General features: G+C 54.9%; 1 protein-coding gene across 1 annotated transcript in view; it reads left to right on the forward strand.

Moving 5' to 3' along the window:
• Positions 1-4,688: 4,688 nt before the first annotated feature.
• LOC133357228 (E3 ubiquitin-protein ligase RNF213-like) overlaps positions 4,689-22,246 on the forward strand; it is an 86,873-nt gene continuing 69,315 nt past the window's right edge. The window contains exons 1-6 of the mRNA XM_061575057.1: positions 4,689-4,833; positions 6,049-6,189; positions 8,015-8,697; positions 10,175-10,331; positions 18,991-19,208; positions 20,077-20,214. Coding sequence (XP_061431041.1) covers positions 4,689-4,833; positions 6,049-6,189; positions 8,015-8,697; positions 10,175-10,331; positions 18,991-19,208; positions 20,077-20,214 — 1,482 coding nt within the window. The remainder of the gene's footprint in view (positions 4,834-6,048; positions 6,190-8,014; positions 8,698-10,174; positions 10,332-18,990; positions 19,209-20,076; positions 20,215-22,246) is intronic.

The raw sequence follows: 22,246 nt of genomic DNA on the forward strand, positions 1-22,246 counted from the left end.
ACATAGATTGATACGTTACCCCCATTATTTTTTCCACTTGCACAACCGCCAAGCCAGCATGCTTACACTAACGTCATAACAGGTGGTTTATCTGCCGGCCGCTTTTCGTACTGAGCCGTGAACCAAACAAGGCGACTGAATTCTGACCAAGTCAGACCTTATTGGTCACCCCGTGTCCCTTATAAATCTCAACGTTCATCCTACAAAGTCCCATTACTAGGGAGAAACACAAACAAATAGACACATTTTTTCGTGCCCGTATTGAAACGGCTGTTCACCGAATGGACCTGGAAAATTATATTTCCCTGTTCAAGAATGTGGGGTTAAACCGTACGGGTTGACAGCTACGGAGTCGGTTCAAGTGCGTTTTCTTGACACCACCGTTGGATTTTAATGGTGCCCCTTCTCCTTCCTCATTGAGAAAGGCCTAAATAATTTCGAGCCGAGCTACAGAATCATAACTGATTGTCTGCGATTGTAATCCCCGATTAAAAAAAAAAAGCTGCTTAAATGATGACGGGAATGATTCGAACCCAAGATCGCGGGCGTGCCAGCTCAGAACCTCTGACCTCCTAGCCACCCCGGACCACCTACCAACCCGGCGACCCAAGTTCGAGTCCAGCTCACGGCCGCCACCAACACCGTCGACGATTATCTGTAACCAGTCCTGGGGGGCCCTCCCCTAGGTCGACTCGGCCTCAAATGAGTTGCCTGCCACGATGCTTGACGTAAAGAAAAATCCGCCCTTTTTTTCAAATTTTCTTGCTGTGCTTTTCACACCTGATGATGGTTGCTTGTGTTGCAGTCGAAACGTCGTGAGAATTTTATTGTTTTATATTTTTATTATTTTATTGTTTCCAATCTACGTGACTTTACCGAAAGAACCAAAAATATGAATCCCTGCAGTCACGAAAGCTTTAAATCAAAATTTACACATTTTTTACTTGCACAATTAAGTAATTGTATTTTTTTCATTTGCTATAGAGCCAGATAATACGACAAATCGCTAACTTTAAACTCCCGGTCGTTCATTAAAGTTGAAGGCGGTAAAGTCCTAAAGTAATAGTGCAAGTGCAAAATCACTGAACTGGAATTGTTAGCTTGAAAGCAGTTATCGCGGGGCCCTTGAAAGTGCGGGGCCTGTAGCTACAACATATGTTGTAGCTACTAAATATGTAGTAGCTACAACATATGTAGTAACACATATGTAGTAGCTACTGTTGCTACTAGGATACTCCGGCACTGTCGCTGGGGCTTTGTTTGCTGGCCAACCCACTCCCTTCATAGGTTCTGTTCGCAATCAGACACTTGTCCATAATAGACACTTATCCCTATAGTCCGTGAAAGGTTCTCTCTGGGACGGAGTGGGGTGGAGTGGGGGGTGATCATCTTTGCCTCTGTCCTTGATCTCTGTCCAGATCTGGAGCGCGTTCCTCGGCGTCCAGTTCAGCAACGCCGACCTCCAACGGCTGTGGGTGCGGCAGCTGCTCAGCCATGCCAGGGGCCGTGTCACCCAGGTACACCCCCGTGCACCGGGGCCCAACCCCGATCCGCCCGTCCACTGCGCACCGCCCTAAGAGCAGGAAGGACGGCCGCGACCTCTGCCCCGTAAACCCGCAGCGACTCGGCGTGAACTCCACAGCCGCGCCTCGTTGGACAGGCGACCGATGTCCCCTTGCGTGACACGAGCCGAACTCGCCAGAGGCCTGCATGTGGGGAGAGCTTGCGGGGCTCTCTGTGTGCGCAGAGGCTCACGTGGAGGCTCACGCAGAGGCTTACAGGCAAGCCCAGAGGCCCTCAGGCTCACACAGAGGCCTACAGGCAAGCGCATAGGCCCACTGGCTTGCGCAGAGACCCACAGGAAAGCCCAGATGCCCACAGGCTCATACAGAGGCCTACAGGCAAGCGTATAGGCCCACTGGCTTGCGCAAAGATCCACAGGCAAGCCCAGATGCCCACAGGCTCACACAGAGGCCTACAGGCAAGCACCTAGGCCCACTGGCTTGCGCAGAGACCCACAGGCAAGCCCAGATGCCCACTAGCTCACACAGAGGCCTACAGGCAAGCGCATAGGCCCACTGGCTTGCGCAGAGACCCACGGGCAAGCCCAGAGGCCCACAGGCTCACAGAGTGGCCCACTGGCTTACGCAGAAGCCCAGAGTCTCGGGCAGAAACCCAGAGGCAAGCCCAGAGGCCCACTGACTTACACAGCGCCCCCAGTCTCGGGCAGAGGCTCGCTAATAATTGACCCGAGTATATTTTGTCGTAGGGCTGCTGCAATGACATAAGTGCATGTGCAGGGTGCGTGTGTGTTGTGGGGAGCGGTAGTGTAGCAGTTAGCACGATGCGCTATGAACCCGGTGGCCAAGGTTCGATTCCCGCTCACGGCCAATACCCAGTGATTATTATCCGAACAGGTCCTGGGGCCTCCCCTAGGTCGACTCAGCCTCAAATAAGTACCCGGTGCGGTGTGTAAGTAAACCGCCACTGGGGAGACAAAGGCGGTCTGGTGTGATGCTGGCCACCCACCCCCTTGTGTGCCATTCCAGCCTTCATAGGTGATACTACTCACTAACAGCACTTGCCCCCTACAGTTTGTTACAATCTACACGGGGGGATCTTTCTCTTTTTGTCGTGTGTGCACGTGCAAGGAGGAGCCGCAGCAGCAGCTCGACGTGTTCCTCCGCGCAAGGCGGAAGGGCGCGACACTTCACCCGGTGCTCTACGACTGCCTGGAGAGCGCCGCTCTGGACACCGTGTGGTCCATCTGCCAGGTGCGAGACGGGGCATGGGGACAGAGTTTGACAGAGGGATGCACAGAGATTAGACAAACACAATGGTCCTCCACCACCCCCCCTTCCCCTGTACAGCGTGAGCAGACTGTTGGGGGGGGGGCAAGCGCTGTTCTCGAGTAGCTGTGCCTGTGAAGGCCGCTACGGTAGCACATGATAGGGGTGGGTGGCCAGCGCCGCCCACGGCCGCCTTTGTCTCACACAACGGTAGAGATGCAAATGCACAGAGATGATTATGGTGAGACAAGATGCAGAGAGACACGGAGACAGAGACGTGGAGAGACGCGTAGAAATTCAGACAGATACAGAGAGATAGACACACACAGCCACAGATATGCAGATGCGCAGAGATGACATGGTGAGACAGGATGCAGAGAAGACACGAAGACAGAGACGTAGAGAGACACATAGAGATACAAAGAGACACACCCATAACGACAGAGATACAGATGCACAGAGATGACAATAGTGAGACAAGATGCAGAGAGACAACGAGACAGATGCATACATACACGGATACAGACACATAGATAGATGGAGACAGAGAGACATAGAGATACAGAGAGATACCCAAACGGACATATGAAACTAAACGCTTCAACTAATTTCATTTAAGCAGGTAAGGCCCACCAAGCTGCTACATAGCTCTTGTTCAGAAGCCACCTTGGCCACAATTGATGGTTCAACGGAGTGGGCTTATCGTGTGGAAATTTGAAGCAGCAGCCGAATAGAGCAATCCCTCACCAACCTCGGGAGGTTAGGTTCCTGGAAACGGCTGTGGTAGGCAAATCTGTGGTTGGTAAAGTAGGGGTTAGGGAACCACGGCCAGTTCCCACTCACCATAGCCTCACCAAGATATCCTTTTGTTCACTAAACACAGAATAAACATTACACGATAGCATAATAACACCTAAATACACGTTAAATTAACGTTACATATCCGTAATAGTGAGGGGAGGAGACCACGATGTTGATGTCAATGAGATAATGGGGGAAGGGCTCGTTTGAAGGAGGAGGAGGGGGGAGGGGCTCAGCCCCCACTTCCTCCGGGTCATCAATGCCAGATGAGTGGGCAGACGAGGAGGTAGGCACAGACAGACAGCTGATGAGCTACGCAGCACCACAGACGTGTAGATGCACAGAGAGATAATATAGAGAGATGCAGAGAGACCCAGAGGTATAGAGAGAGAGAGACACACTTCGACGCAGACACGTACGAGACATGGAGACTGACAGACATGTAGATAGACGCGTAGATAGACGCGTAGATAGACGCGTAGATAGACGCGAAGAAACCCGCTTCATGTTCAATCCGCCTGCGTAGGATAACCGAGCGGCAACCTCGATTACTACATAGAGGAATTCCTCTCTCCGTGCGGCTTTTTTCTTTCTCCCCTAGAATGAGGAGGAGGGGCTGGCGGAGAAGGAGCTTCAGAAATGCGGCGAGGTGCTGTCGCGCATCCTGGTGGAGGCCTGGCCGAGGAGGGATGGCCAAGCGAGCAAGGAGCACGCGGAAGTCGTCCTGCACCTGCTGGGCTGGAGGCACTCGGCACGCTTGCTCGGACTGCACGGTTGAGTTGTCCACCGCACGGCTCTGGGCGGGGAAGGGGAGGGGCGACTTAAAGCGTCGCGAGTTGGGATTTTTGTCGTGGAAGTTGGGGGAGATCTTACGACGATGATGACGACAATGACAGTGATGACAACGATGATGATAATGACGACAATGATGACGACGATCATGACGACAATGATGAGGATGACAACGACGATGATGATGATAACGACGACGATGACGACAATGACTACGACGACGAGAATGACGACGATGATGATGATGATGACACGATCCCCGCAGGCACCAAGCGACGTCTGACAAACAGTCTGACAAGAGAGGCGATGGTGCTAATGCAGACTGCCCTCAAGACGTTTCAGCAGCTGGTCAGCAAGATCCTGGATGGCACCGTCTCTCTGGGCATCCTCCAGCTGGTGCTAGACAGCACGCTCAGCTTCCGCGCCATCTACAGCGCCATGAGGAGCCAAGGTGAGACGACGACCCCCGCGCCTCTCGCGGTGCACCAGCGCTGGCCAAACATCATGGCACCCCCGCGGATTAGCGCCTTGACTGCGTTGCGCGCACGGGAATTTCCCCCCCCCCCTGTCCCCGGCGGTTTGCAGACGGCGCGTTCCCATCGCCGCGTGTGCTGCCCGGGCGATGGCGATTGGTCGCTGCGATCAGTGCGTCAGCCTGACTTTCCTCGAGGGTGTCGCTGTCTGCCCGCGTGTGGACGGAGGCTCTTGTGGGGCCTGTCGAGTTGCGCTGCGGCCTGTGGAGAGCGTCCTGGGATGGCCCCGGCTTAGCTCGCCACTCGCAGATCTGCAGTTTGTTCATTAACGTGTTCGGCGTCGATAGCGACGTCGTACTCTTATAGAGGGAGAGAGAGGAGGAACGACTCGGAGAGAGATGACTCGGAGAGATGACGTCTCAGAGGTATCAGGAGGAGGCACCAAAGATGAGCAGCAAGGCAGCAGCAGCTGTGCTACCGACAATTGCCCAAGCTCTGCGGTCGTCTGCATTTAAAGGCGTAATCTGGCCAATTCATGAGTGCTCACAAGTGGGGCGAAAACTGGAGTGCCCGCAGAAATCGCGCACGTGTGAGGGGCAACACTCTATCCTCCGTGTGCAGACTACATTTATTTGATTGAGCTCCGTAGCTCTGTATCAGACGGGACCTGGCCGTCACGAATGATAGCTCAACGGAGTGGTTCATCACGTGGGAATTTTTCAGCAGCCAAGCACTCTCAACGCACGTCTCTAAATGTGGAGGGAAAAAACCGGAGGACCCGGAGGAAAAATCCGCAAAATATAAAGGCATCGTCGGGGTTGGGATTGAACCCAGGGCCTCCTGTATACCAGGCAAGGTAGTTAACATCTCGCTACCGTGGTGCCAGATGGAGATTAGTCCGCAATTTGATGTGCCGCCTTCTCCTAGCAAACCCAGGGTACGGCTTCTCTTCGGCACCCACCCACAGGGTTAGGAAAGGGAGTTTCACTCCATCCGTGTGTGCTCCACCAACCCTCGCTGCTACTGCCTTCACAGTTCTAGATCACTACAGGCAGCCATGTGCAGCAGCGTGCCCACCACCACCACCTCCACCGCCACCTCCATCTCCACCACCAACTCCACCACCACCGCCACCACCACCACCGCCACAACCCTCCACCCCCACCGCCACCACCACCCCGTGGCTAAACAAGGTGACGCTGCAGGTCCAGACAGGCGAGAGATGGAACTCGTGCTGGCGCGGAGACAGGAGGAGGTGACAGCGGTGCACGAGGAGGTCCGGAATGTCAAGGCTCTGGTGCGCATGTGCCACGCGATTGAGGACATCGTCCAAGGTGAGGAACCCTCTGGGTTAGATCGTGGCCACGTAAGGTCAGAGGTCGGAGACTTCCGGCCGTGGTAACACCGGGGAACGTCGGAGTGCACCGAGTCAATGGCTTCAGACAGAGCCATAGAGTTACATAGAGAGCCAGAGAGTTATGTAGTGAGTTCAACTGAGTCGCAGACGTATTCTTTGGAGGCAACACATTTATTAATACCAACACACGGGGTAACTGCCCCTTTACACAATAACAACCTAGGGTGGTGACCACCAGGCTAACTTCACTAATTACACAGTTACTAGCTACAATTGACCGGACCACAGCTTGGGTCCAGATCCACGTGTTGGAGACTCTGTAGGATGTAGAACATAGAATGTAGACTTCTTCAGGATGAACAACAGCAGCCGGTCCCTCTCAGGGACCCGGCTTATATCCTCTGTGGCGTGGCTGGCTCCACCCTTAGCCACAACCACCTTCTAGAATCCTCGAGCAGGATCTCGACCCTGAGATGTGACCACCCCTAGCCCTCACCTGGGGCCCCTGTGTAGACTTAACTCGTCACGTGTCCTCTGGGGTCAACCAGAGTGCCACGGCCTATAATAACCCCATTCCTGTGTCTGGCACTCTCACACCCTATCCTGTAGGGGCCGGCACTGCACGCAGAGCGTGGTGCAATTCAGTTATGTCAGTCGGCGCTCACCGAGCCCCTCTAGGGCCGGTACTGCACCCACATGTGAGTGGTGCCCGCGATGTCGCTACATCGCACGCCGTGCCTCTCTAGGGCCGGCAATGCAGTGACATCCGGGATATCACTACAGTTACATAGAGAAATCCGTAGGCTCACATAGAGAGAGCCATAGAGTTACATAGAGAGAGCCATAGAGTTACATAGAGAGCCATAGAGTTACAAAGAGAGAGCCGCAGAGTTACATCGAAAGTGCTGGTTGCTCGCCTAGAGTCCCGTAGACTCACATAGAAAGAGCCGTAGAGTTGCATAGAGAGAGCCATAGACTCGCATAGTGAGGGCCGTAGGCTCGTATAGAGACAAATAGACTCACATATAGATCTGTAGACCCACATAGAGACCCACAGACTCACACGGAGACCCACTGACTCACACGGAGACCCACTGGCTCACACGGAGACCCACTGACTCACACGAAGACCGACTGACTCACACGGAGACCCACTGACTCACACGGAGACCCACTGACTCACACGGAGACCCACTGACTCACACGGAGACCCACTGACTCTCACGGAGACCCACTGACTCACATGGAGACCCACTAACTCACACGGAGACCAACTAACTCACATGGAGACCCACTAACTCACACGGAGACCCACTGACTCACACGGAGACCCACTGACTCACACGGAGAACCACTGACTCACACGGAGACCCACTGACTCACATGGAGACCCACTAACTCACACGGAGACCAACTAACTCACACGGAGAACCACTGACTCACACGGAGCCCCGCAGACTCACACAGACCGGTTGTGATTAAACTGGGGTCTCGAATGCAGTCTTGGGTCATGCGCATCGGAGGTTCAGGTGAAGGAGGCGGTGAGCTTCCTAAAAAAAATCCCTGCTGCTGAGCAGAGACCCAAAATGCCGAGCGTTTTGGGCATCGTGCGAGCCACGAGTGCCGCGTGCTCCTCGGACTGAGCGAGGTTTTTAGTGCCCTAAGAGCTGGAGGCAGGAAAGAGTCTGGACGAGGACGGTGGGAGGAGGAGGTTTCCAGAGACTTACCGTCACGTCGTTGAAAAGAGGAGGAGCGTCGTTGTCTACCCCCCCCCCCCCCCCCGCCTCCACCCCACGCCCTAGTGGACGTGTCAGTGCTGGAGAGTCGGTGCAGGCGCAGCCTCGTGCCGTGCCCCCTCTGCGACCTGGTGCTTGCCAAGCGCGGCCCGGCCTGGTGGAGGGGCAGCGACTCCGGCGGTGCCATCGTGGTCACCCACTTCCGCATGAGCTCTGAGCTGTGCCAGTTCGCCCGCGGCTGCTCACTCCTCTCGCGCAGCGCGGCCTTCCACCAGCTGTGGAAGGAGGCGGCGCTGGCTGCCTACCGCGGGGCTCTCCACCTGGCGGCGGCGGAGGCCGCCCGCCGGCGCAGCACCCGGTGGCCGGCGTACAAGGCAGTGGCGATGCTGGCGGCGGCCAGTGCGCCGACGCTCGCGTCTCTCGACTGCGTGTGGCTCGAGGTGTGGCGGCCGTCGCTGCGCGCCGCCGGGTCGCTGCTCGTCGAGCTGCGCGATGGTGCTGCTCACCTCCACGACGTCCGCCGCCTCTTCGCCGTGCTCGAAGGTCGCCCCGCTGATGTGGGGCCCGAGCTGGCGGCGTTGGCCGCCGGCCTGGGAGGCTCGCCGGATGCCGAGTGGATCGCCCAGAGGGCCTGGCAGATCACGCGGTACCAGGAGATGTGGCCAAAGGTGGGCGTGGTGAGGGCCGTGCTGGCGGTGAGGGACGTTCTGGGACTGACCGGAGACTTCGGCGCCCTGCTTGAGCTCACGGTAAACACTGGTGGGGGATTTATTTGAACCGGTCCTGGGGCATTGCCCTTTGTCTACATGGGCTCACAAGAGTACCGAGTGCAGTGTGCAAACATCGCCACTTGGGGTACGCGTGGTGCTGGGCACCCACCCACTCATTCGCCGTGCAGTCCTTCATAGGTGCTACTCTAGTACTACTACTGTTGCTATTTGTTTTTATTTGATCAGATAAGGCCCACTGAGCTGTGTAGCTCTTTCAGAAGCGACCTGACTATAACAAATTATATGTCAGGTAAGTGGCTTATCACGTTCAAATGTATAGCAGCAGCCGGATATTCTAAATGCGTGATGTTGATTCTCAATGTGGGGGGGAAAAAATCACGCGATCACGGAGAGAGAGACACGCAGACTCCAAATATACATCGGGCTGCAGCGGCAGGGTCGGGATCGAAACCACGACCCCACGTATACCAGGCGAGGCAGGTAACATCTCACCACTGCGATGATAATGATAGAGAGACACCGTGAACTCCAAATATACAGCAGCACGCATCAGGGTGGGGATCTCCTAGCCACTGTGGCGATGTACTCTCAGTCACTGCACTTGCCTCCAACAGTTTGTTAAGGCTATATGGGGGATCTTTGTCTTTGTTATGAAGGGGGGGGGGGGTGAGCCCAGCCCTTGGCAGCTCCGGATCCAATGAAGGCCCAAGCCTCAGTCGGGAGGTCACGATGTCAAATCCTGGCCGAGGGTTGAGGCACCCCATCATCTCTCTGGGGTTGGGGGGAGGTCGATTAAAATAAGTGGAATTTCCACCGCCGGGAGATGAGCACAAATGCCTCAATGCTCATCTTGGGCAGGAAGCCACAGTGTCAACAGCTAGGAGATGTTAACTACCTCGCCTGCTATGCAGGAGGCCGTGGGTTCAATCCCTACCCTGACGCCTGCTGTATATTTGGAGTTTGCGGTGTCTCTCTCCCCGTGGTTGTGTGAAAATTTTCTTTGGGTCCTCCCGTGTTTCCCTCCACATTTAGAATCAACGTCACACGTTTATAATATTTGGCCTGCCGCTATTCATTTCCACGTGATGATGATGATGATGATGATAAGCCACTTCGTTGACACCATTTTTGATCGGTCGCTTCTGAAAAAAGAGTTATACAGCTTATTGGGGCCTTTCCTCGTAAATTAAAAAGTTTAGTTTATCTCCCGGCTCTCGAGTCAGTCCTCCCCGCGCCCCGGTCGGAAAAAGTGTGGGTAACTCCATCTCTTCCAAGTGTTCTGGCCAGCCGGAAAGAGTAGGCCTGAATACCTGCTAGAGGGGGGGCTCAATCTCTCGCCTGTCTGCTCCCCCCCTCTCTCTCTCCCTCGTGGGGGTCCTCCTGTGGCAGCGGTGGTCTGATCGCTCAGTCACAGGGATGCACGTTTTTTCCTTTTTTTTTTACAATCGTTTACAATCGGCATCTAAACGGTGCCTGCTTCGTCTTTTGTCGTCAGGACGAGGAATTTCACAGCAAGAAGATCAATCACATCAACTCCAAGCTGGTCTCGGCCATGGACACCCTGATGGAGGTCACGCCTGCCAGGCTGGAGTGCCTGGAGCAACTGTCACAGTCCGAGCAGCTGCTGGTCTGGATCAAGGGCACCTTGAAAAGTGGGTTTATCCACAAGGCCCCAAACCTCACGTAGTCAGTGGGAGCACAGAAGTACAGTACACTCACTGCTGCACCAACGCTGGCAAACTGCCAGATGTTGTTTTTTTTTCTTAGTCAAGGGCCGGTTTCCACTTTCAGTGTCTCGTCCGCAGGTTCAGAGTCTTCCACTTGAACCAATGAATCAGAATATGTATACTGGATGAATCCGATGAGCTCTGAAGCTCTTATTCACAGATGTCTATTCGGTGAAGAGCAGTAGGTAGCTGGTTGAACTGCAAGATGTCTCTGGGCAAGGACCGGTATTGACATTCATTTTCTCAATTTAACACGCAGTAGGCTTTCGCAACCAATATCCATAATACAGGTTTTTTGGGTTATATCGCGTAAATATCAATGTGTCGTTAAACCAGCCACCGCCCGATGCAGCAAATCAGTAAGGTTTGTCACGTAAACAGAACGTGGCCAATTCGTTACTAGTGTAGAGGTGATACGCGCTGGGATTAGAGATCGTATGCCAGCGCGTAATGATTGGCTGTGTAGGTGGTGACGCGCGCTGACGGTGGAGGATCAGGGGTCAGCGCGGGGTCGTGGGTTACGGGGTACTGATTGGCTGTGGGCCGGTGACGTGCTGAAAGGGAGTGATCGGGTGGCAGCGCGGTGTGATTGGTGGAGGAGTGTTAACACGCGCTGGGGAAAACGGATCGTAGAGAGAGTGCGTCGTGATTGGTTCTTTAAGGAGCGAGGCTCACGTTGACCTACGCATCAGCTCCGTCTCTCGTGAGCAGGGGCTATAAAAGGGGATGCACACAGGCGTGAGGGCAGTATGTAACCAGCGAAGAATGAAGACGGGGATGAAGACCTAGGGCCCTGCGGTACCTAGTCCCGCTGTCCTAACGGGACCGGGACTCTGTGTAACCCAGAGGCGAGTGTAGTGTGTGTAGCCAGAGACATAAGGTCTACACGAGCCGAATGCAGTGTGTGTAGCCAGGGACATAGGGTCTACACGAGTCGAGTGTATTGTGTAGCCAGAGGCATAGGGTCTACACGAGTGAAGGGTATCGTGTGTAGCCAGAGGCCTAGAGTTTACACGAGAGTAGTGGAGTGTGAAGTCGGAAGAAAGGAGACTACACGTTGTATTTTGACACGTAAAGATTTAATAAAAAGTGTGTTCCCGTCAAGAAGTTCCTGCCGTCAATTCCCATACTTCAACTGGCGTCAGAAGTGAAACGGTCTTCCAAGCATGGATACAAGGAGGAACCGTCGGACCCACGGGATTGACCACGGGGACAACCTCGACGACGCGGGCCAGCTGGCATCGGGGGGTGAGGAAGAGGAGTTGCCCACGGGACAGGATCCGCCGACGGCGCCGGACGAGCGACGGGGGACTGACGCCGTGCTTCGCGAAGCGCACTCCCGTCTGGCGGAGCTGCTGCTCGCCGCCGCGTCCAGCCTGGCGGAGATCAGCTCGTCGGGAGGAGCGGGAACGGCGGCCGACGTTCTGCAGGGTCGCCCTGCAGATTCCCGCCAAAACGATTTGGCGATGGCCGCCATTTCATCTGCACCGACTTTTGGCGTGAACGGCCATCACCACGTGGCAGCGGTTCTCCATGCGCGCCCGCTGACGTCACCAACGCGCGCGGCGGACCGCCATCACACACCCGCCGATGGGGCCGCCATCTTACACACCGACGGGGCGGCAGAGAGGAAGCACGAGGAGGAGGACGACTTCATCTTTCAGCAGCGCCTTCCCACTTTGTCAGCCTTCAAGGCGGAAGGCGGGGATTGGAGCCAGTTTCAGCGCAGATTTTTGGCGCATCAGGAGATGTCCGCCTGGTCCGACGCTACAGCACTGCGGGCACTGCCTGCCATGCTGGATGACAACGCGCTCGCGGCCTTCACGTCCGCACGCAGGTCGGACCGCTCCACGCTCAAGGATGCGCTGGCTCTCATGGCCAAGGTCTATGGTCCTCCCTCGGCGTGCCGCCATCATTTTTATGCAAGACGGAAGGCGGACACGGAGACCGTGCTCGCCTATCGCACGGCGTTGCTTGCTCTCGCCGACGCCGCGTTCCCTCGTATGGACGAGGAGGGCCAAGATGCCATGGTTTTGGAGCAGCTACTCAAGTTGGCGCAGGACCTGGGGGTCCCCATCAACACGGCCGATGAGACCGATATTTCATCCTTACGGGTCGCCACAAGCATACAAGCGCACGAGGTCCTTCAACGTAAACAGGGAGTCGTCTGCAACGCTGCCGTGGCCTCAACTCCGGGCCCAGTTGTCACCGTGCCCCAAGTCGTCAGCCCACGAGAGGAGGCGTTCATCGCGGGACGACCGGGGGACTGGAGATCGGGGGGTCGTTCGCCTCTGCGAGCGGCCCGCAAGCTGGAGCAACCGAGATCTCCGACGACTGTCATCACCTGCTATAACTGCGGCCTCCGGGGCCACGTGGCCTCCGGTTGCCGCGCCCCACGTCAGCGCGCCATGGGACCTCGGCTGGACGACGACCAAGGCCCCAAGTCGTCCCTGCAAACCCCGGCAAGTCGCGGCACCTCACATGCTCGGCCCGCATACTCGGCACATATGGGTCGTCGCGTTGCGGCGGGGGAGAGCCGAGTAGAGTTCGGGGATTCGGTTCAGAGAGGGCGATTCGGCCGGGACCGGGGAGACATTAAATGGTCGGAGTTGGGGCACAGAATAGTGGCTGCCTCAGCGGGTTCATCCGTCGTTACCGGATCTATTGATGGGGTCGAGGTCAGGGTGTTAGTGGACACGGGGGCATTGGCGACTATTATATCGGATCTCATTTATAATATTCTCCCTGTACAATGTCGTCCGCTTCTTCCGGTGGATGTGCCATTTTACGCCGCTAACGGGGGATCGTTGGGCATTATCGGTCAGATTAGGGCGTCCATTTGCATTGGTGATATCAAATTGTCGGGACCCGTTTTTGTTTCGTCCTCCCTGGCGGTCCCTTGTCTATTGGGCACTGATTTTTTGGCAAAAATGCCCATCAAAATTCTCATTGATCAGCGTTGCATTGAACTACCATCGGGTCGCCGTATTTCATTTTTGACGAGCCCTAATGAAATTCGGACGGCGTGCGCTACCATACAGGCGTTAGCGACACAGACCGTGCACGTGCCCCCGGGTTCACAAATGTTAATTCCCCTCCGGTTGCGGAAGCCATGGGTGAAGGAGGCCTCGGAACAGGGCATGCTTTTGGGTCCTTCTAATAGGGCTGTTGGAGGTCTCGATTTGTCGGTGGCTCACACTTTGGTGGGGGCTGACAGGGATCCGTTTGTGATGGTTTTAAACGCTGGGGCGCGGCCGGCCGTCATTCAGCAGGGCACCATGCTAGCTCACGCGGCGCGGGTCCCTGCGGAGGAGAGGCTGGTTGCGCAGGCGGATCCGAGTCCCACGAAAAACGTTACATTGAAGGAGGACCTCGATTGGGTTGATTCGCTGTGCGCGGACTCTGACGATTTGTCAGCGGTACAGTTGGGTGCGCTGCGCGGGTTGCTCATTGAATTTTCGGATGTCTTCAGTAAACATAAGTATGACATTGGGTGCACGGACCTGCTACGCCACCACATTGAAACGGGCGATGCGGCACCGGTCAGGCAAAATCCCTTCCGACTGAGTCCTGCTGAGAAGGAACATGTTCAGTCGGCAGTTAACGATATGCTAGAAGCCGACATTATTTCGCCTTCCTCCAGTCCTTGGGGAGCACCTATCGTGCTCGTTAAAAAGCAGGACGGGTCCCTGCGATTTTGCGTCGATTTCCGTCGCCTGAATAAGATCTCTGTGGCCGACGCGTATCCGCTCCCCAGGATGGAGGAGTCTCTCGACGCATTGTCTGGTGCGCGATACTTTTCGACTCTTGATTTATTATCCGGATTCTGGCAGTTGCCACTCGACGAAGAGTCTAAGCCTAAGACTGCATTTCGGACTCCAGGGGGCCTGTTTCAGTTTAACCGGTTACCCATGGGACTTCACTCCTCTCCGGCGACGTTTCAGCGTCTTATGGAATTGGTTTTGTCGGGCTTGCAGTGGGATACGTGCCTCATTTACCTTGACGATGTCATTGTTTTCGGTAAAACGTTTGAAGAACACCTCCAGCGATTGAGGGGGGTGTTCTTGCAAATGCGATCGGCTAAATTAATGTTTAAACCGGCCAAATGCCACCTTTTTCGTAAATCCGTGAGGTACTTGGGTCACATTGTCGACTCTTCGGGGATTTCTACCGATCCTGCGAAGACGGACTGTGTCAGTTCGTGGCCGACGCCCACGTCAGTGTCAGACGTACGCAGTTTCATCGGTTTTGCTTCGTATTATCGCCGATTCGTTGAGCACTTCGCCACCATTGCAAAACCCTTGCACGCTCTAACGGCGAAAGGAGTGAAGTTCCGATGGGGACCGGAGGAGGAGGCTGCATTCTGCTCCCTCCGGGACGCCTTGGTTAGGGCCCCACCCTTGCGCTATCCGGACTTCGCGAGTCCCTTCTTGCTAGACACGGACGCTAGCAACACGGGCATTGGGGGAGTGCTGTCCCAAGTCGTTGGAGGGGTCGAACGAGTGGTCGCCTATGGTAGCAGGGTGTTGTCGCCGGCAGAGCAGCGCTACTGCATCACCCGTCGCGAACTGCTTGCCATTGTTTTTTTTGTACAACAATTCAGGCCATATCTCTATGGTCGTCATTTCACGGTCCGGACGGACCACGCGGCGCTCCAGTATTCATTGCGGGTCGCCCAGCCCTCGGGCCAATTGTCGCGGTGGTTGGAAGTCCTCCAGGACTATCAGTTCACGACTACGTACCGTAAAGGGTTGCGACACACAAATGCCGATGCCCTGTCGCGGTTGTTGCCTTGTCACAAATGTGTGTGCTTATCGGGATCGGCGCGCTGTAAACCGCCGGTTACGGAAGGTAGGGAGGCGTTGGTTGCGGCCGCGAGCACACCAATTGGGGATGATCCCGCTACCCCTGGGGGTCAGGACTCGCTGCTCTCACTGTCATTGATTGAGTGGGGCCGTCTCCAAATGGCGGACAGCTCCCTGCTGGCATTGCGCCGCAAGACGGGGGGTTCCGAAGGTAACCACGACCGAACTGGCTCCTACGAGCTTAAGCAAGGCCTATTGATGAGATGGGACAGTTTGTCCCGGCGGCATGCGATTGTGGTGCCTGCTGCTGTGAGGGGGAAGGTTGTCTTGGCCGCACACGAACGCCTCTTGCATTTGGGAGTTAACAAAACGCTTGCCCTGCTTCAGCGTGACTATTATTGGCCGGGAATGGGGGGTGACGTGGTGAATATTCTGAAGGGTTGTGTTGAGTGCGCCAGACGGAAACCACCGCCTGTGGCAGCTAATCCACCGCTGCAATCCATCCAGGTCTCGCGCACTAACGAGCTCGTTGCACTCGATATTCTGGGGCCCTTTCCGGTCACGCCTAGGGGTAATAAGTACCTGTTGGTGGGGGTCGAATATTTTACCCGGTGGCCTATGGCGTGGCCACTCGCCAACCAGTCGGCGGCGGCGGTGACGGACGCCTTTGTCCAGGGCTACGTCCTGGACAAGGGGGCTCCCGAACGCTTGCTGACTGACCAAGGGAAAAATTTTTCGAGTAAATTACTGCAAGAGGTGTGCGACCTGTTGGGTACCAAGAAGGTGCGTACCTCCCCGTACCACCCGCAGACGGACGGGATGGTAGAGAGGCTTAACAGGACATTGACTTCTATGTTGTGCCAGCAGGTGTGTGAGGCACATGTTGATTGGGACCTGCCGGTCCCTGGGGTCCTCGCCGCGTATAGAATGGCCCCCCATGCAGCTACGGGATTTTCCCCGTTTTATCTGATGTACGGTCGGGAAGCCGACCCGCCCATGGAAACGCAGCTGGGTCTGCCCGCACCACGAGCTAATTCGAAATTGGCAGAGCATATTAAATTTAATATTCATAAGCTGACAGAGGCAAGGGAGGCCGCACGGCTTAATTCGCGGGCTCGCCAAATTGCAAACGAGCGGTTGCGGGCACGGAAGGTGTCCGTGCACAATTGGGAACCAGGTGACAGGGCCTGGCTGCATTGCCCTCAGGCACCTTTGGCTACGTCGCCTAAATTGTTGAAGCCGTGGCGGGGACCCATGGAGGTCGTGCGGGTTGCACGCCCCCAGTGCGTTCAGATAAAATGGGGAAAACGCCGTTGGTATGTCCACCCCTCCCGACTGAAACCGTTCTCGCCTCCGTATGGCCTCCCCTTGTGTCATGAGGGCCGAGCATGTGACGTGACCAGCGACCCTGAGGGGGAATTGTCTTTGCCTGCTCCTCACATGTCTCCGCCTGATCCGCTCCCAGGTGTCTCGGAACTGACAGCTGCCGACCACCGGCGGCCGGATCTTGAGCGGCCGGAGCCACCGGACGGTCGCCAACGTCCCGTCCCATACGACGGACCGGCCAGACGGACTCGCGCTAGGTCGCGCTACTTTGTGTGACCTGCCACGTGAGGAGTCGAGGCAGCCGGAGCGCCTCGGCACTGCGTTTAGTCACGGAGACACTTGGCGCGTTCGTTTTTCGGTGTTCGCTTCTATTGTGTTGTTCGTCGGGCTGTATATTGCTTCATATTTAAGTGTTGTGTTGTGTTGTTGTTGTTGCGTTACGGGGCACACTGGGAGGTGGAGTTCTTTATTAATGCGTTGACGTTAGGTTGTGTTGTTGGTTAACAGCCGGGCCGGCTGCAAGCTATGTGGGAGGGGGTGATGTAGAGGTGATACGCGCTGGGATTAGAGATCGTATGCCAGCGCGTAATGATTGGCTGTGTAGGTGGTGACGCGCACTGACGGTGGAGGATCAGGGGTCAGCGCGGGGTAGTGGGTTACGGGGTACTGATTGGCTGTGGGCCGGTGACGTGCTGAAAGGGAGTGATCGGGTGGCAGCGCGGTGTGATTGGTGGAGGAGTGTTAACACGCGCTGGGGAAAACGGATCGTAGAGAGAGTGCGTCGTGATTGGTTCTTTAAGGAGCGAGGCTCACGTTGACGTACGCATCAGCTCCGTCTCTCGTGAGCAGGGGCTATAAAAGGGATGCACACAGGCGTGAGGGCAGTATGTAACCAGCGAAGAATGAAGACGGGGATGAAGACCTAGGGCCCTGCGGTACCTAGTCCCGCTGTCCTAACGGGACCGGGACTCTGTGTAACCCAGAGGCGAGTGTAGTGTGTGTAGCCAGAGGCATAAGGTCTACACGAGTCGAATGCAGTGTGTGTAGCCAGGGACATAGGGTCTACACGAGTCGAGTGTATTGTGTAGCCAGAGGCATAGGGTCTACACGAGTGAAGGGTATCGTGTGTAGCCAGAGGCCTAGAGTTTACACGAGAGTAGTGGAGTGTGAAGTCGGAAGAAAGGAGACTACACGTTGTATTTTGACACGTAAAGATTTAATAAAAAGTGTGTTCCCGTCAAGAAGTTCCTGCCGTCAATTCCCATACTTCACTAGTACAGCACACCGGTGTGTTGGAGAGCAAATCCACAACATTTAGAAATCTTAAATACAATATTTTGCATGTAATTACAACTAGCATCAACAGGCAGCAAACGTCGTACTCAGATTGTAAATGTTGTGGATTTGCTCTCCAACACAGAACCGGTGTGTGGCTGTATTCGTAACGAATAGGCACGTCCCGTTAACGTGACGAAACCTCGCTAGTCGGCTGTGTCGGGTGCTGGCGGGTTTAACGACACAACATTTATATTTACTCGCCTTGCACACTCGTAGGCCGTGGCGGCGTCGGCGATTCTCGCCCACGTTTTTGACCTCCTTCCTTCCCGGGGCTCCCGTCGGCCACGGCAGATGATAATGATGATGATACCATCATCATCATCATTATCATCTGCTGGCAGCCTTTCTTCGTTGCAGCCAGACCCTCCCTCGCTCCCTCTGCGCTGTTGGCGTTGGCTGGTCTTGTGAAGAGGTTTGTAGGCCCATTGTTCGGTGGTGTAAATTGGCGATGGATCTCACCTGATTTGATTTTGGTTTAACACGCAAGTAGGCTTTCGCGACCAATGTCATCCATCAGCCAACGCGAGTGATGACCATTCGAACCGGGCCCTGGGCCTCTCTGAGGTCGTCTCGGCCTCGAGTGAGTAACCCGGCAGAGGTGTGTAAACGTCGCCGCTTGGGGAGACAAAGGCGACCGGGACGTGGTGCTCGCCACCCACCCCCCTCGCGTCACCGTGCTGGCCATCGTAGGCACCCGCTAACAGCACTTGCCCCGACAGCCAGTTAAGGCTACTACGGGGGGAGGGGGAACCTTTGTCTTTGGGGCCGTCCATAAATGACGTCGCGCACCTTGTGACGATGTGTGAAGAGGGGGTGGGGGGGTTGAGAAATGTGATGTCACATAAAAAATGTGCAACTTTAAATAAATATAGACAACACGTTCTACTTAATTAAATAGACTTTTTAATAAATATTTTCTCCTACAACATCATAGTGCAGCGCCACATTAAATATGCACTACAATGACAATAGTTTAAAGCGATTTGAAGCAGAGCTTTGTGACGTCATATTTGAGAGGGGGGGTCTGACCTTTTGTGACGCCGTGTGACACAAGGGGGGGGGTCAAAATCGTCCAAAATCGCGTGACGTCATTTATGGATGGCCCCTTTGTGCAGATCTGACCGAGCTGAAGGTGTTCGTGGACCTGGCGTCAATCACGGCCGGCGAGAGCGACCTCGAGGTGGACCGCGTGGCTTTCTTCCACGACGCGGTGCAGGGCTACTCGCCGCTGCTCTACGACCTGCGAGCCAGCGCCGGCTTCCCGGAGCTCGCCGACGCCGCCCGCAGCGTGTGGCGCTCCCTGGACAGCGACGCCAACCTCACCCTCAAGCTGGTACGGCGGCCCTCTACCCCCGCCCGGCACCCCCTGGCACCCCCTCACGGAGAGTCACGCTGCTCAGCGGCGTGAGATCCGTAAAGGATCATCACTCCGTCTCGTCACGTCGGTAGCCGGCCGGCGGCAGCGGTGGCGGCCAGAGGGGTAACGGGGAATCTAGGGCGACTGCCCGGGGTCCCGTGGTGTCACCCCACCCCCCACTACGGACGGCCCTGGTGGTAGCCACGCTGCTGCACGTGACTGCCTGTGGTGATCCAGCGCGGTAGCAGCAGCGAGGGTTGGTGGATCACACACGGATGGGAGGAGCCCGTACCCTGGCTGCGCCAGGAGAAGACGGAAGATTAAAGCGGACGTCAACCTGTCCCCGTCTGTGCGGGGATCGAGTGTTGCTCCTCTACCACCTGCTGGTTTTCTCCAGGTGCTTCGGTTTCCCCTCACACGACGTTAAGCTTGTTAATTGGCTGATATCACCGTAATGTCTAGAGGACCGCAGAGCTTGGGCGATGGTGGGTATCACCGGCTCCTCACCACTGCGTGGCTGCTGCTGCCTTCCCTACTTGTCTGTGGTTCATCCTCCTGGCGCCTCGTGAATCGTCCCCTCTCTCTCTCTGGGTCGTCCTCTCTCTCTGAGTCGTCCTCTCTCTCTCTCTCTGAGTCGTCCTCTCTCTCTGAGTCGTCCTCTCTCTCTCTGAATCGTCCTGCCTCTCTCTCTATTATGTATATAATCAAAATAATGAAAAATAAAACAACCCGTGGGATCGCGTGAGAGGCTGCGACATCTTGGCAAGTCCCTCATCCAGCAGTGGATCGACCGTGGCCAACGATGACGACGTCGATTTCCTCTGCCCCGTCCCGTCGCATGCAGAGATGCTCCGTGCAGCACCTGCCGTGGTTACAGGCGGTGTGGCACGGCTCCGTGGAAATGTCCACTCTGTCCACGGCCACCGCCATCAACCACAGCGGTGTCTACCACGTGGGCGCCATCGCGGGCAGCGGCGACAAGGTGAGCGGCTCGAGGTCATGGTCACAGTTGGATCAGCGACGACTCGCATAGAGACCCATAGCCTCACACAGAGACCCGTAGACTAAAACAGATTCGTAGTCTCGCCCAGAGACCCGTAGACTCAGACAGAGACCCGTAGGCTCGCACAGAGACCCGTTGATTCGCACAAAAACCTGTAGATTCACACAGAGACCCACAAACTCACACAGAGACCCGTAGACTCACACAGAGAACCGCAGCCTCACACAGAGACATATAGACCCAGCGAACAACAACGACAGCAGTGGTCGGGGGGAGACAAAGGCGGGCGGACTTGGTGTTGGCCACTCACCCCCTCGTGTGCCGCAGTGCCGGCCTGCTCGCTCACGGCACTTGCCACAAAGTCTGTTAGAGCTATTCGGGGGATCTTTGTGTTTTCTGTGCGCGAGTCGTAAGACTTGAGGACGCCCTTGCCAACGGGCCGTTCTCTAAATGATGAAAAATAAGAACAGGTTTGTACCCTTTCTGGCTATAAAACAGGTGGCGTGTTCAGATTTTCAATCACCACCTTTTCCAAGGCGTCAAGCACTGCATTAACTACACAGAGTATTTGTGGCAAAACGTGCAAACCAAACATAATATGGTGATATATAGCATTGTCTTTGGAATTGATTGGTCTACACCAGAGACAGCCTTCTTTAGAGTCTAGACTCACCAGTGTCAGACCAGAGACCGCCAAAAGGCGAACGGTACAAGGACAATGCACTATCAGAGCATTTATAGCTCGAGGTGAGCAGCTATATCATGGGACCTTTTTGCCAGTATCAAAGTATGAAAAAATAAGAATAGGTTTACTTTTCTGGCAATCAAACAGGAGTTGAGATGTTCAAACACCAAATAGAAACCTTTTAAGAGGTATTTGAGCATTGACCCCACGAGAGACACGCAGAGAGACACGCAGAGAGAGAGAGAGACGCGCAGAGAGAGACGTGCAGAGATGCGTATGTTGCACACTCGAAATGAAGGACGTGGGCAGGTGCTCCAAATCGAGGGCAAACACATTTATTGTGGTTAATCTGTAAAATGCAACAGCACACGTGTCACACACCGAGTCGCCATTAACCACGTGACTGGTGTACCGTATTTTCCCGCATATAGCCCGCATACGCATATAACCCACAGACGCATATACCTCGCAAAAATAGCGTTTTGTGTCAAACAAATTTCAGATAGCCCGCACCTCCATATACCCCGCATGCATTGATATCTTTAACGTCGTTACCGCAGCGTAATTCCATCATATTAATACAAAGTTTACATTTGCAATACATTCCACTATCAATTGTTAACATTAAAATCATAACGTGCACAAAGAAAACAAACTAACCGGAAACGAGTGAACTTAAAACAGTAAATAAGTAACAAAAGTAAATATCCAATAAATAAGTAACACATAACTGGTGGATAAGTAAGTAAGCATACTGTTAGGCTTGCCAGCATTGCACCTCATCATATTACAGCTACTGGACCGGTAGTTGCCCCTGTACAGTTTTAGCACTGGTAGATTGCGCACTGCGCAGACAATAGCGGCACTACGGTAACGCCATTGCCTCCTGGCAGAAAAGCCATTGGAAGTTTGAAACAAAGCTCATGGTCGCGACTGTATAGTGCGCAGCCAATAGCAGTGGCCTAAGGGACTCAGCAATTATGATTCCGCGTCTGGTAGACGCTTGTTAAGGCCCTTCCCATTGTGCAATCCATAGCCTCAGCTGAAACTTTCGCACCCCCCTACAGCCACTGAAAGTATTACAGTAAGCAAAGTGCGCCCACTTCAAACATTGTCGTTTCATTGTACGAACAATTCGACTAATTTAAAACGTGATAGCATGTGCAATTTTAGTGTGAGTAGTTTATTCATCAGTGCTTTCCTCAAAGGTAAGTGTTGCATAGTGGATAGTCCTACCATGAAAAATTTCAACGAGTTATGACATGTCACACGTGTAAAATATTTTTTGGATAGCCCGCACCTCCATGTATGCCGCAGGGTCTTGTT

This window comes from Lethenteron reissneri, chromosome 57 (assembly GCF_015708825.2).
Source record: "Lethenteron reissneri isolate LAM-NWPU_2019-01 chromosome 57, ASM1570882v1, whole genome shotgun sequence".
NCBI lineage: Eukaryota > Metazoa > Chordata > Hyperoartia > Petromyzontiformes > Petromyzontidae > Lethenteron > Lethenteron reissneri.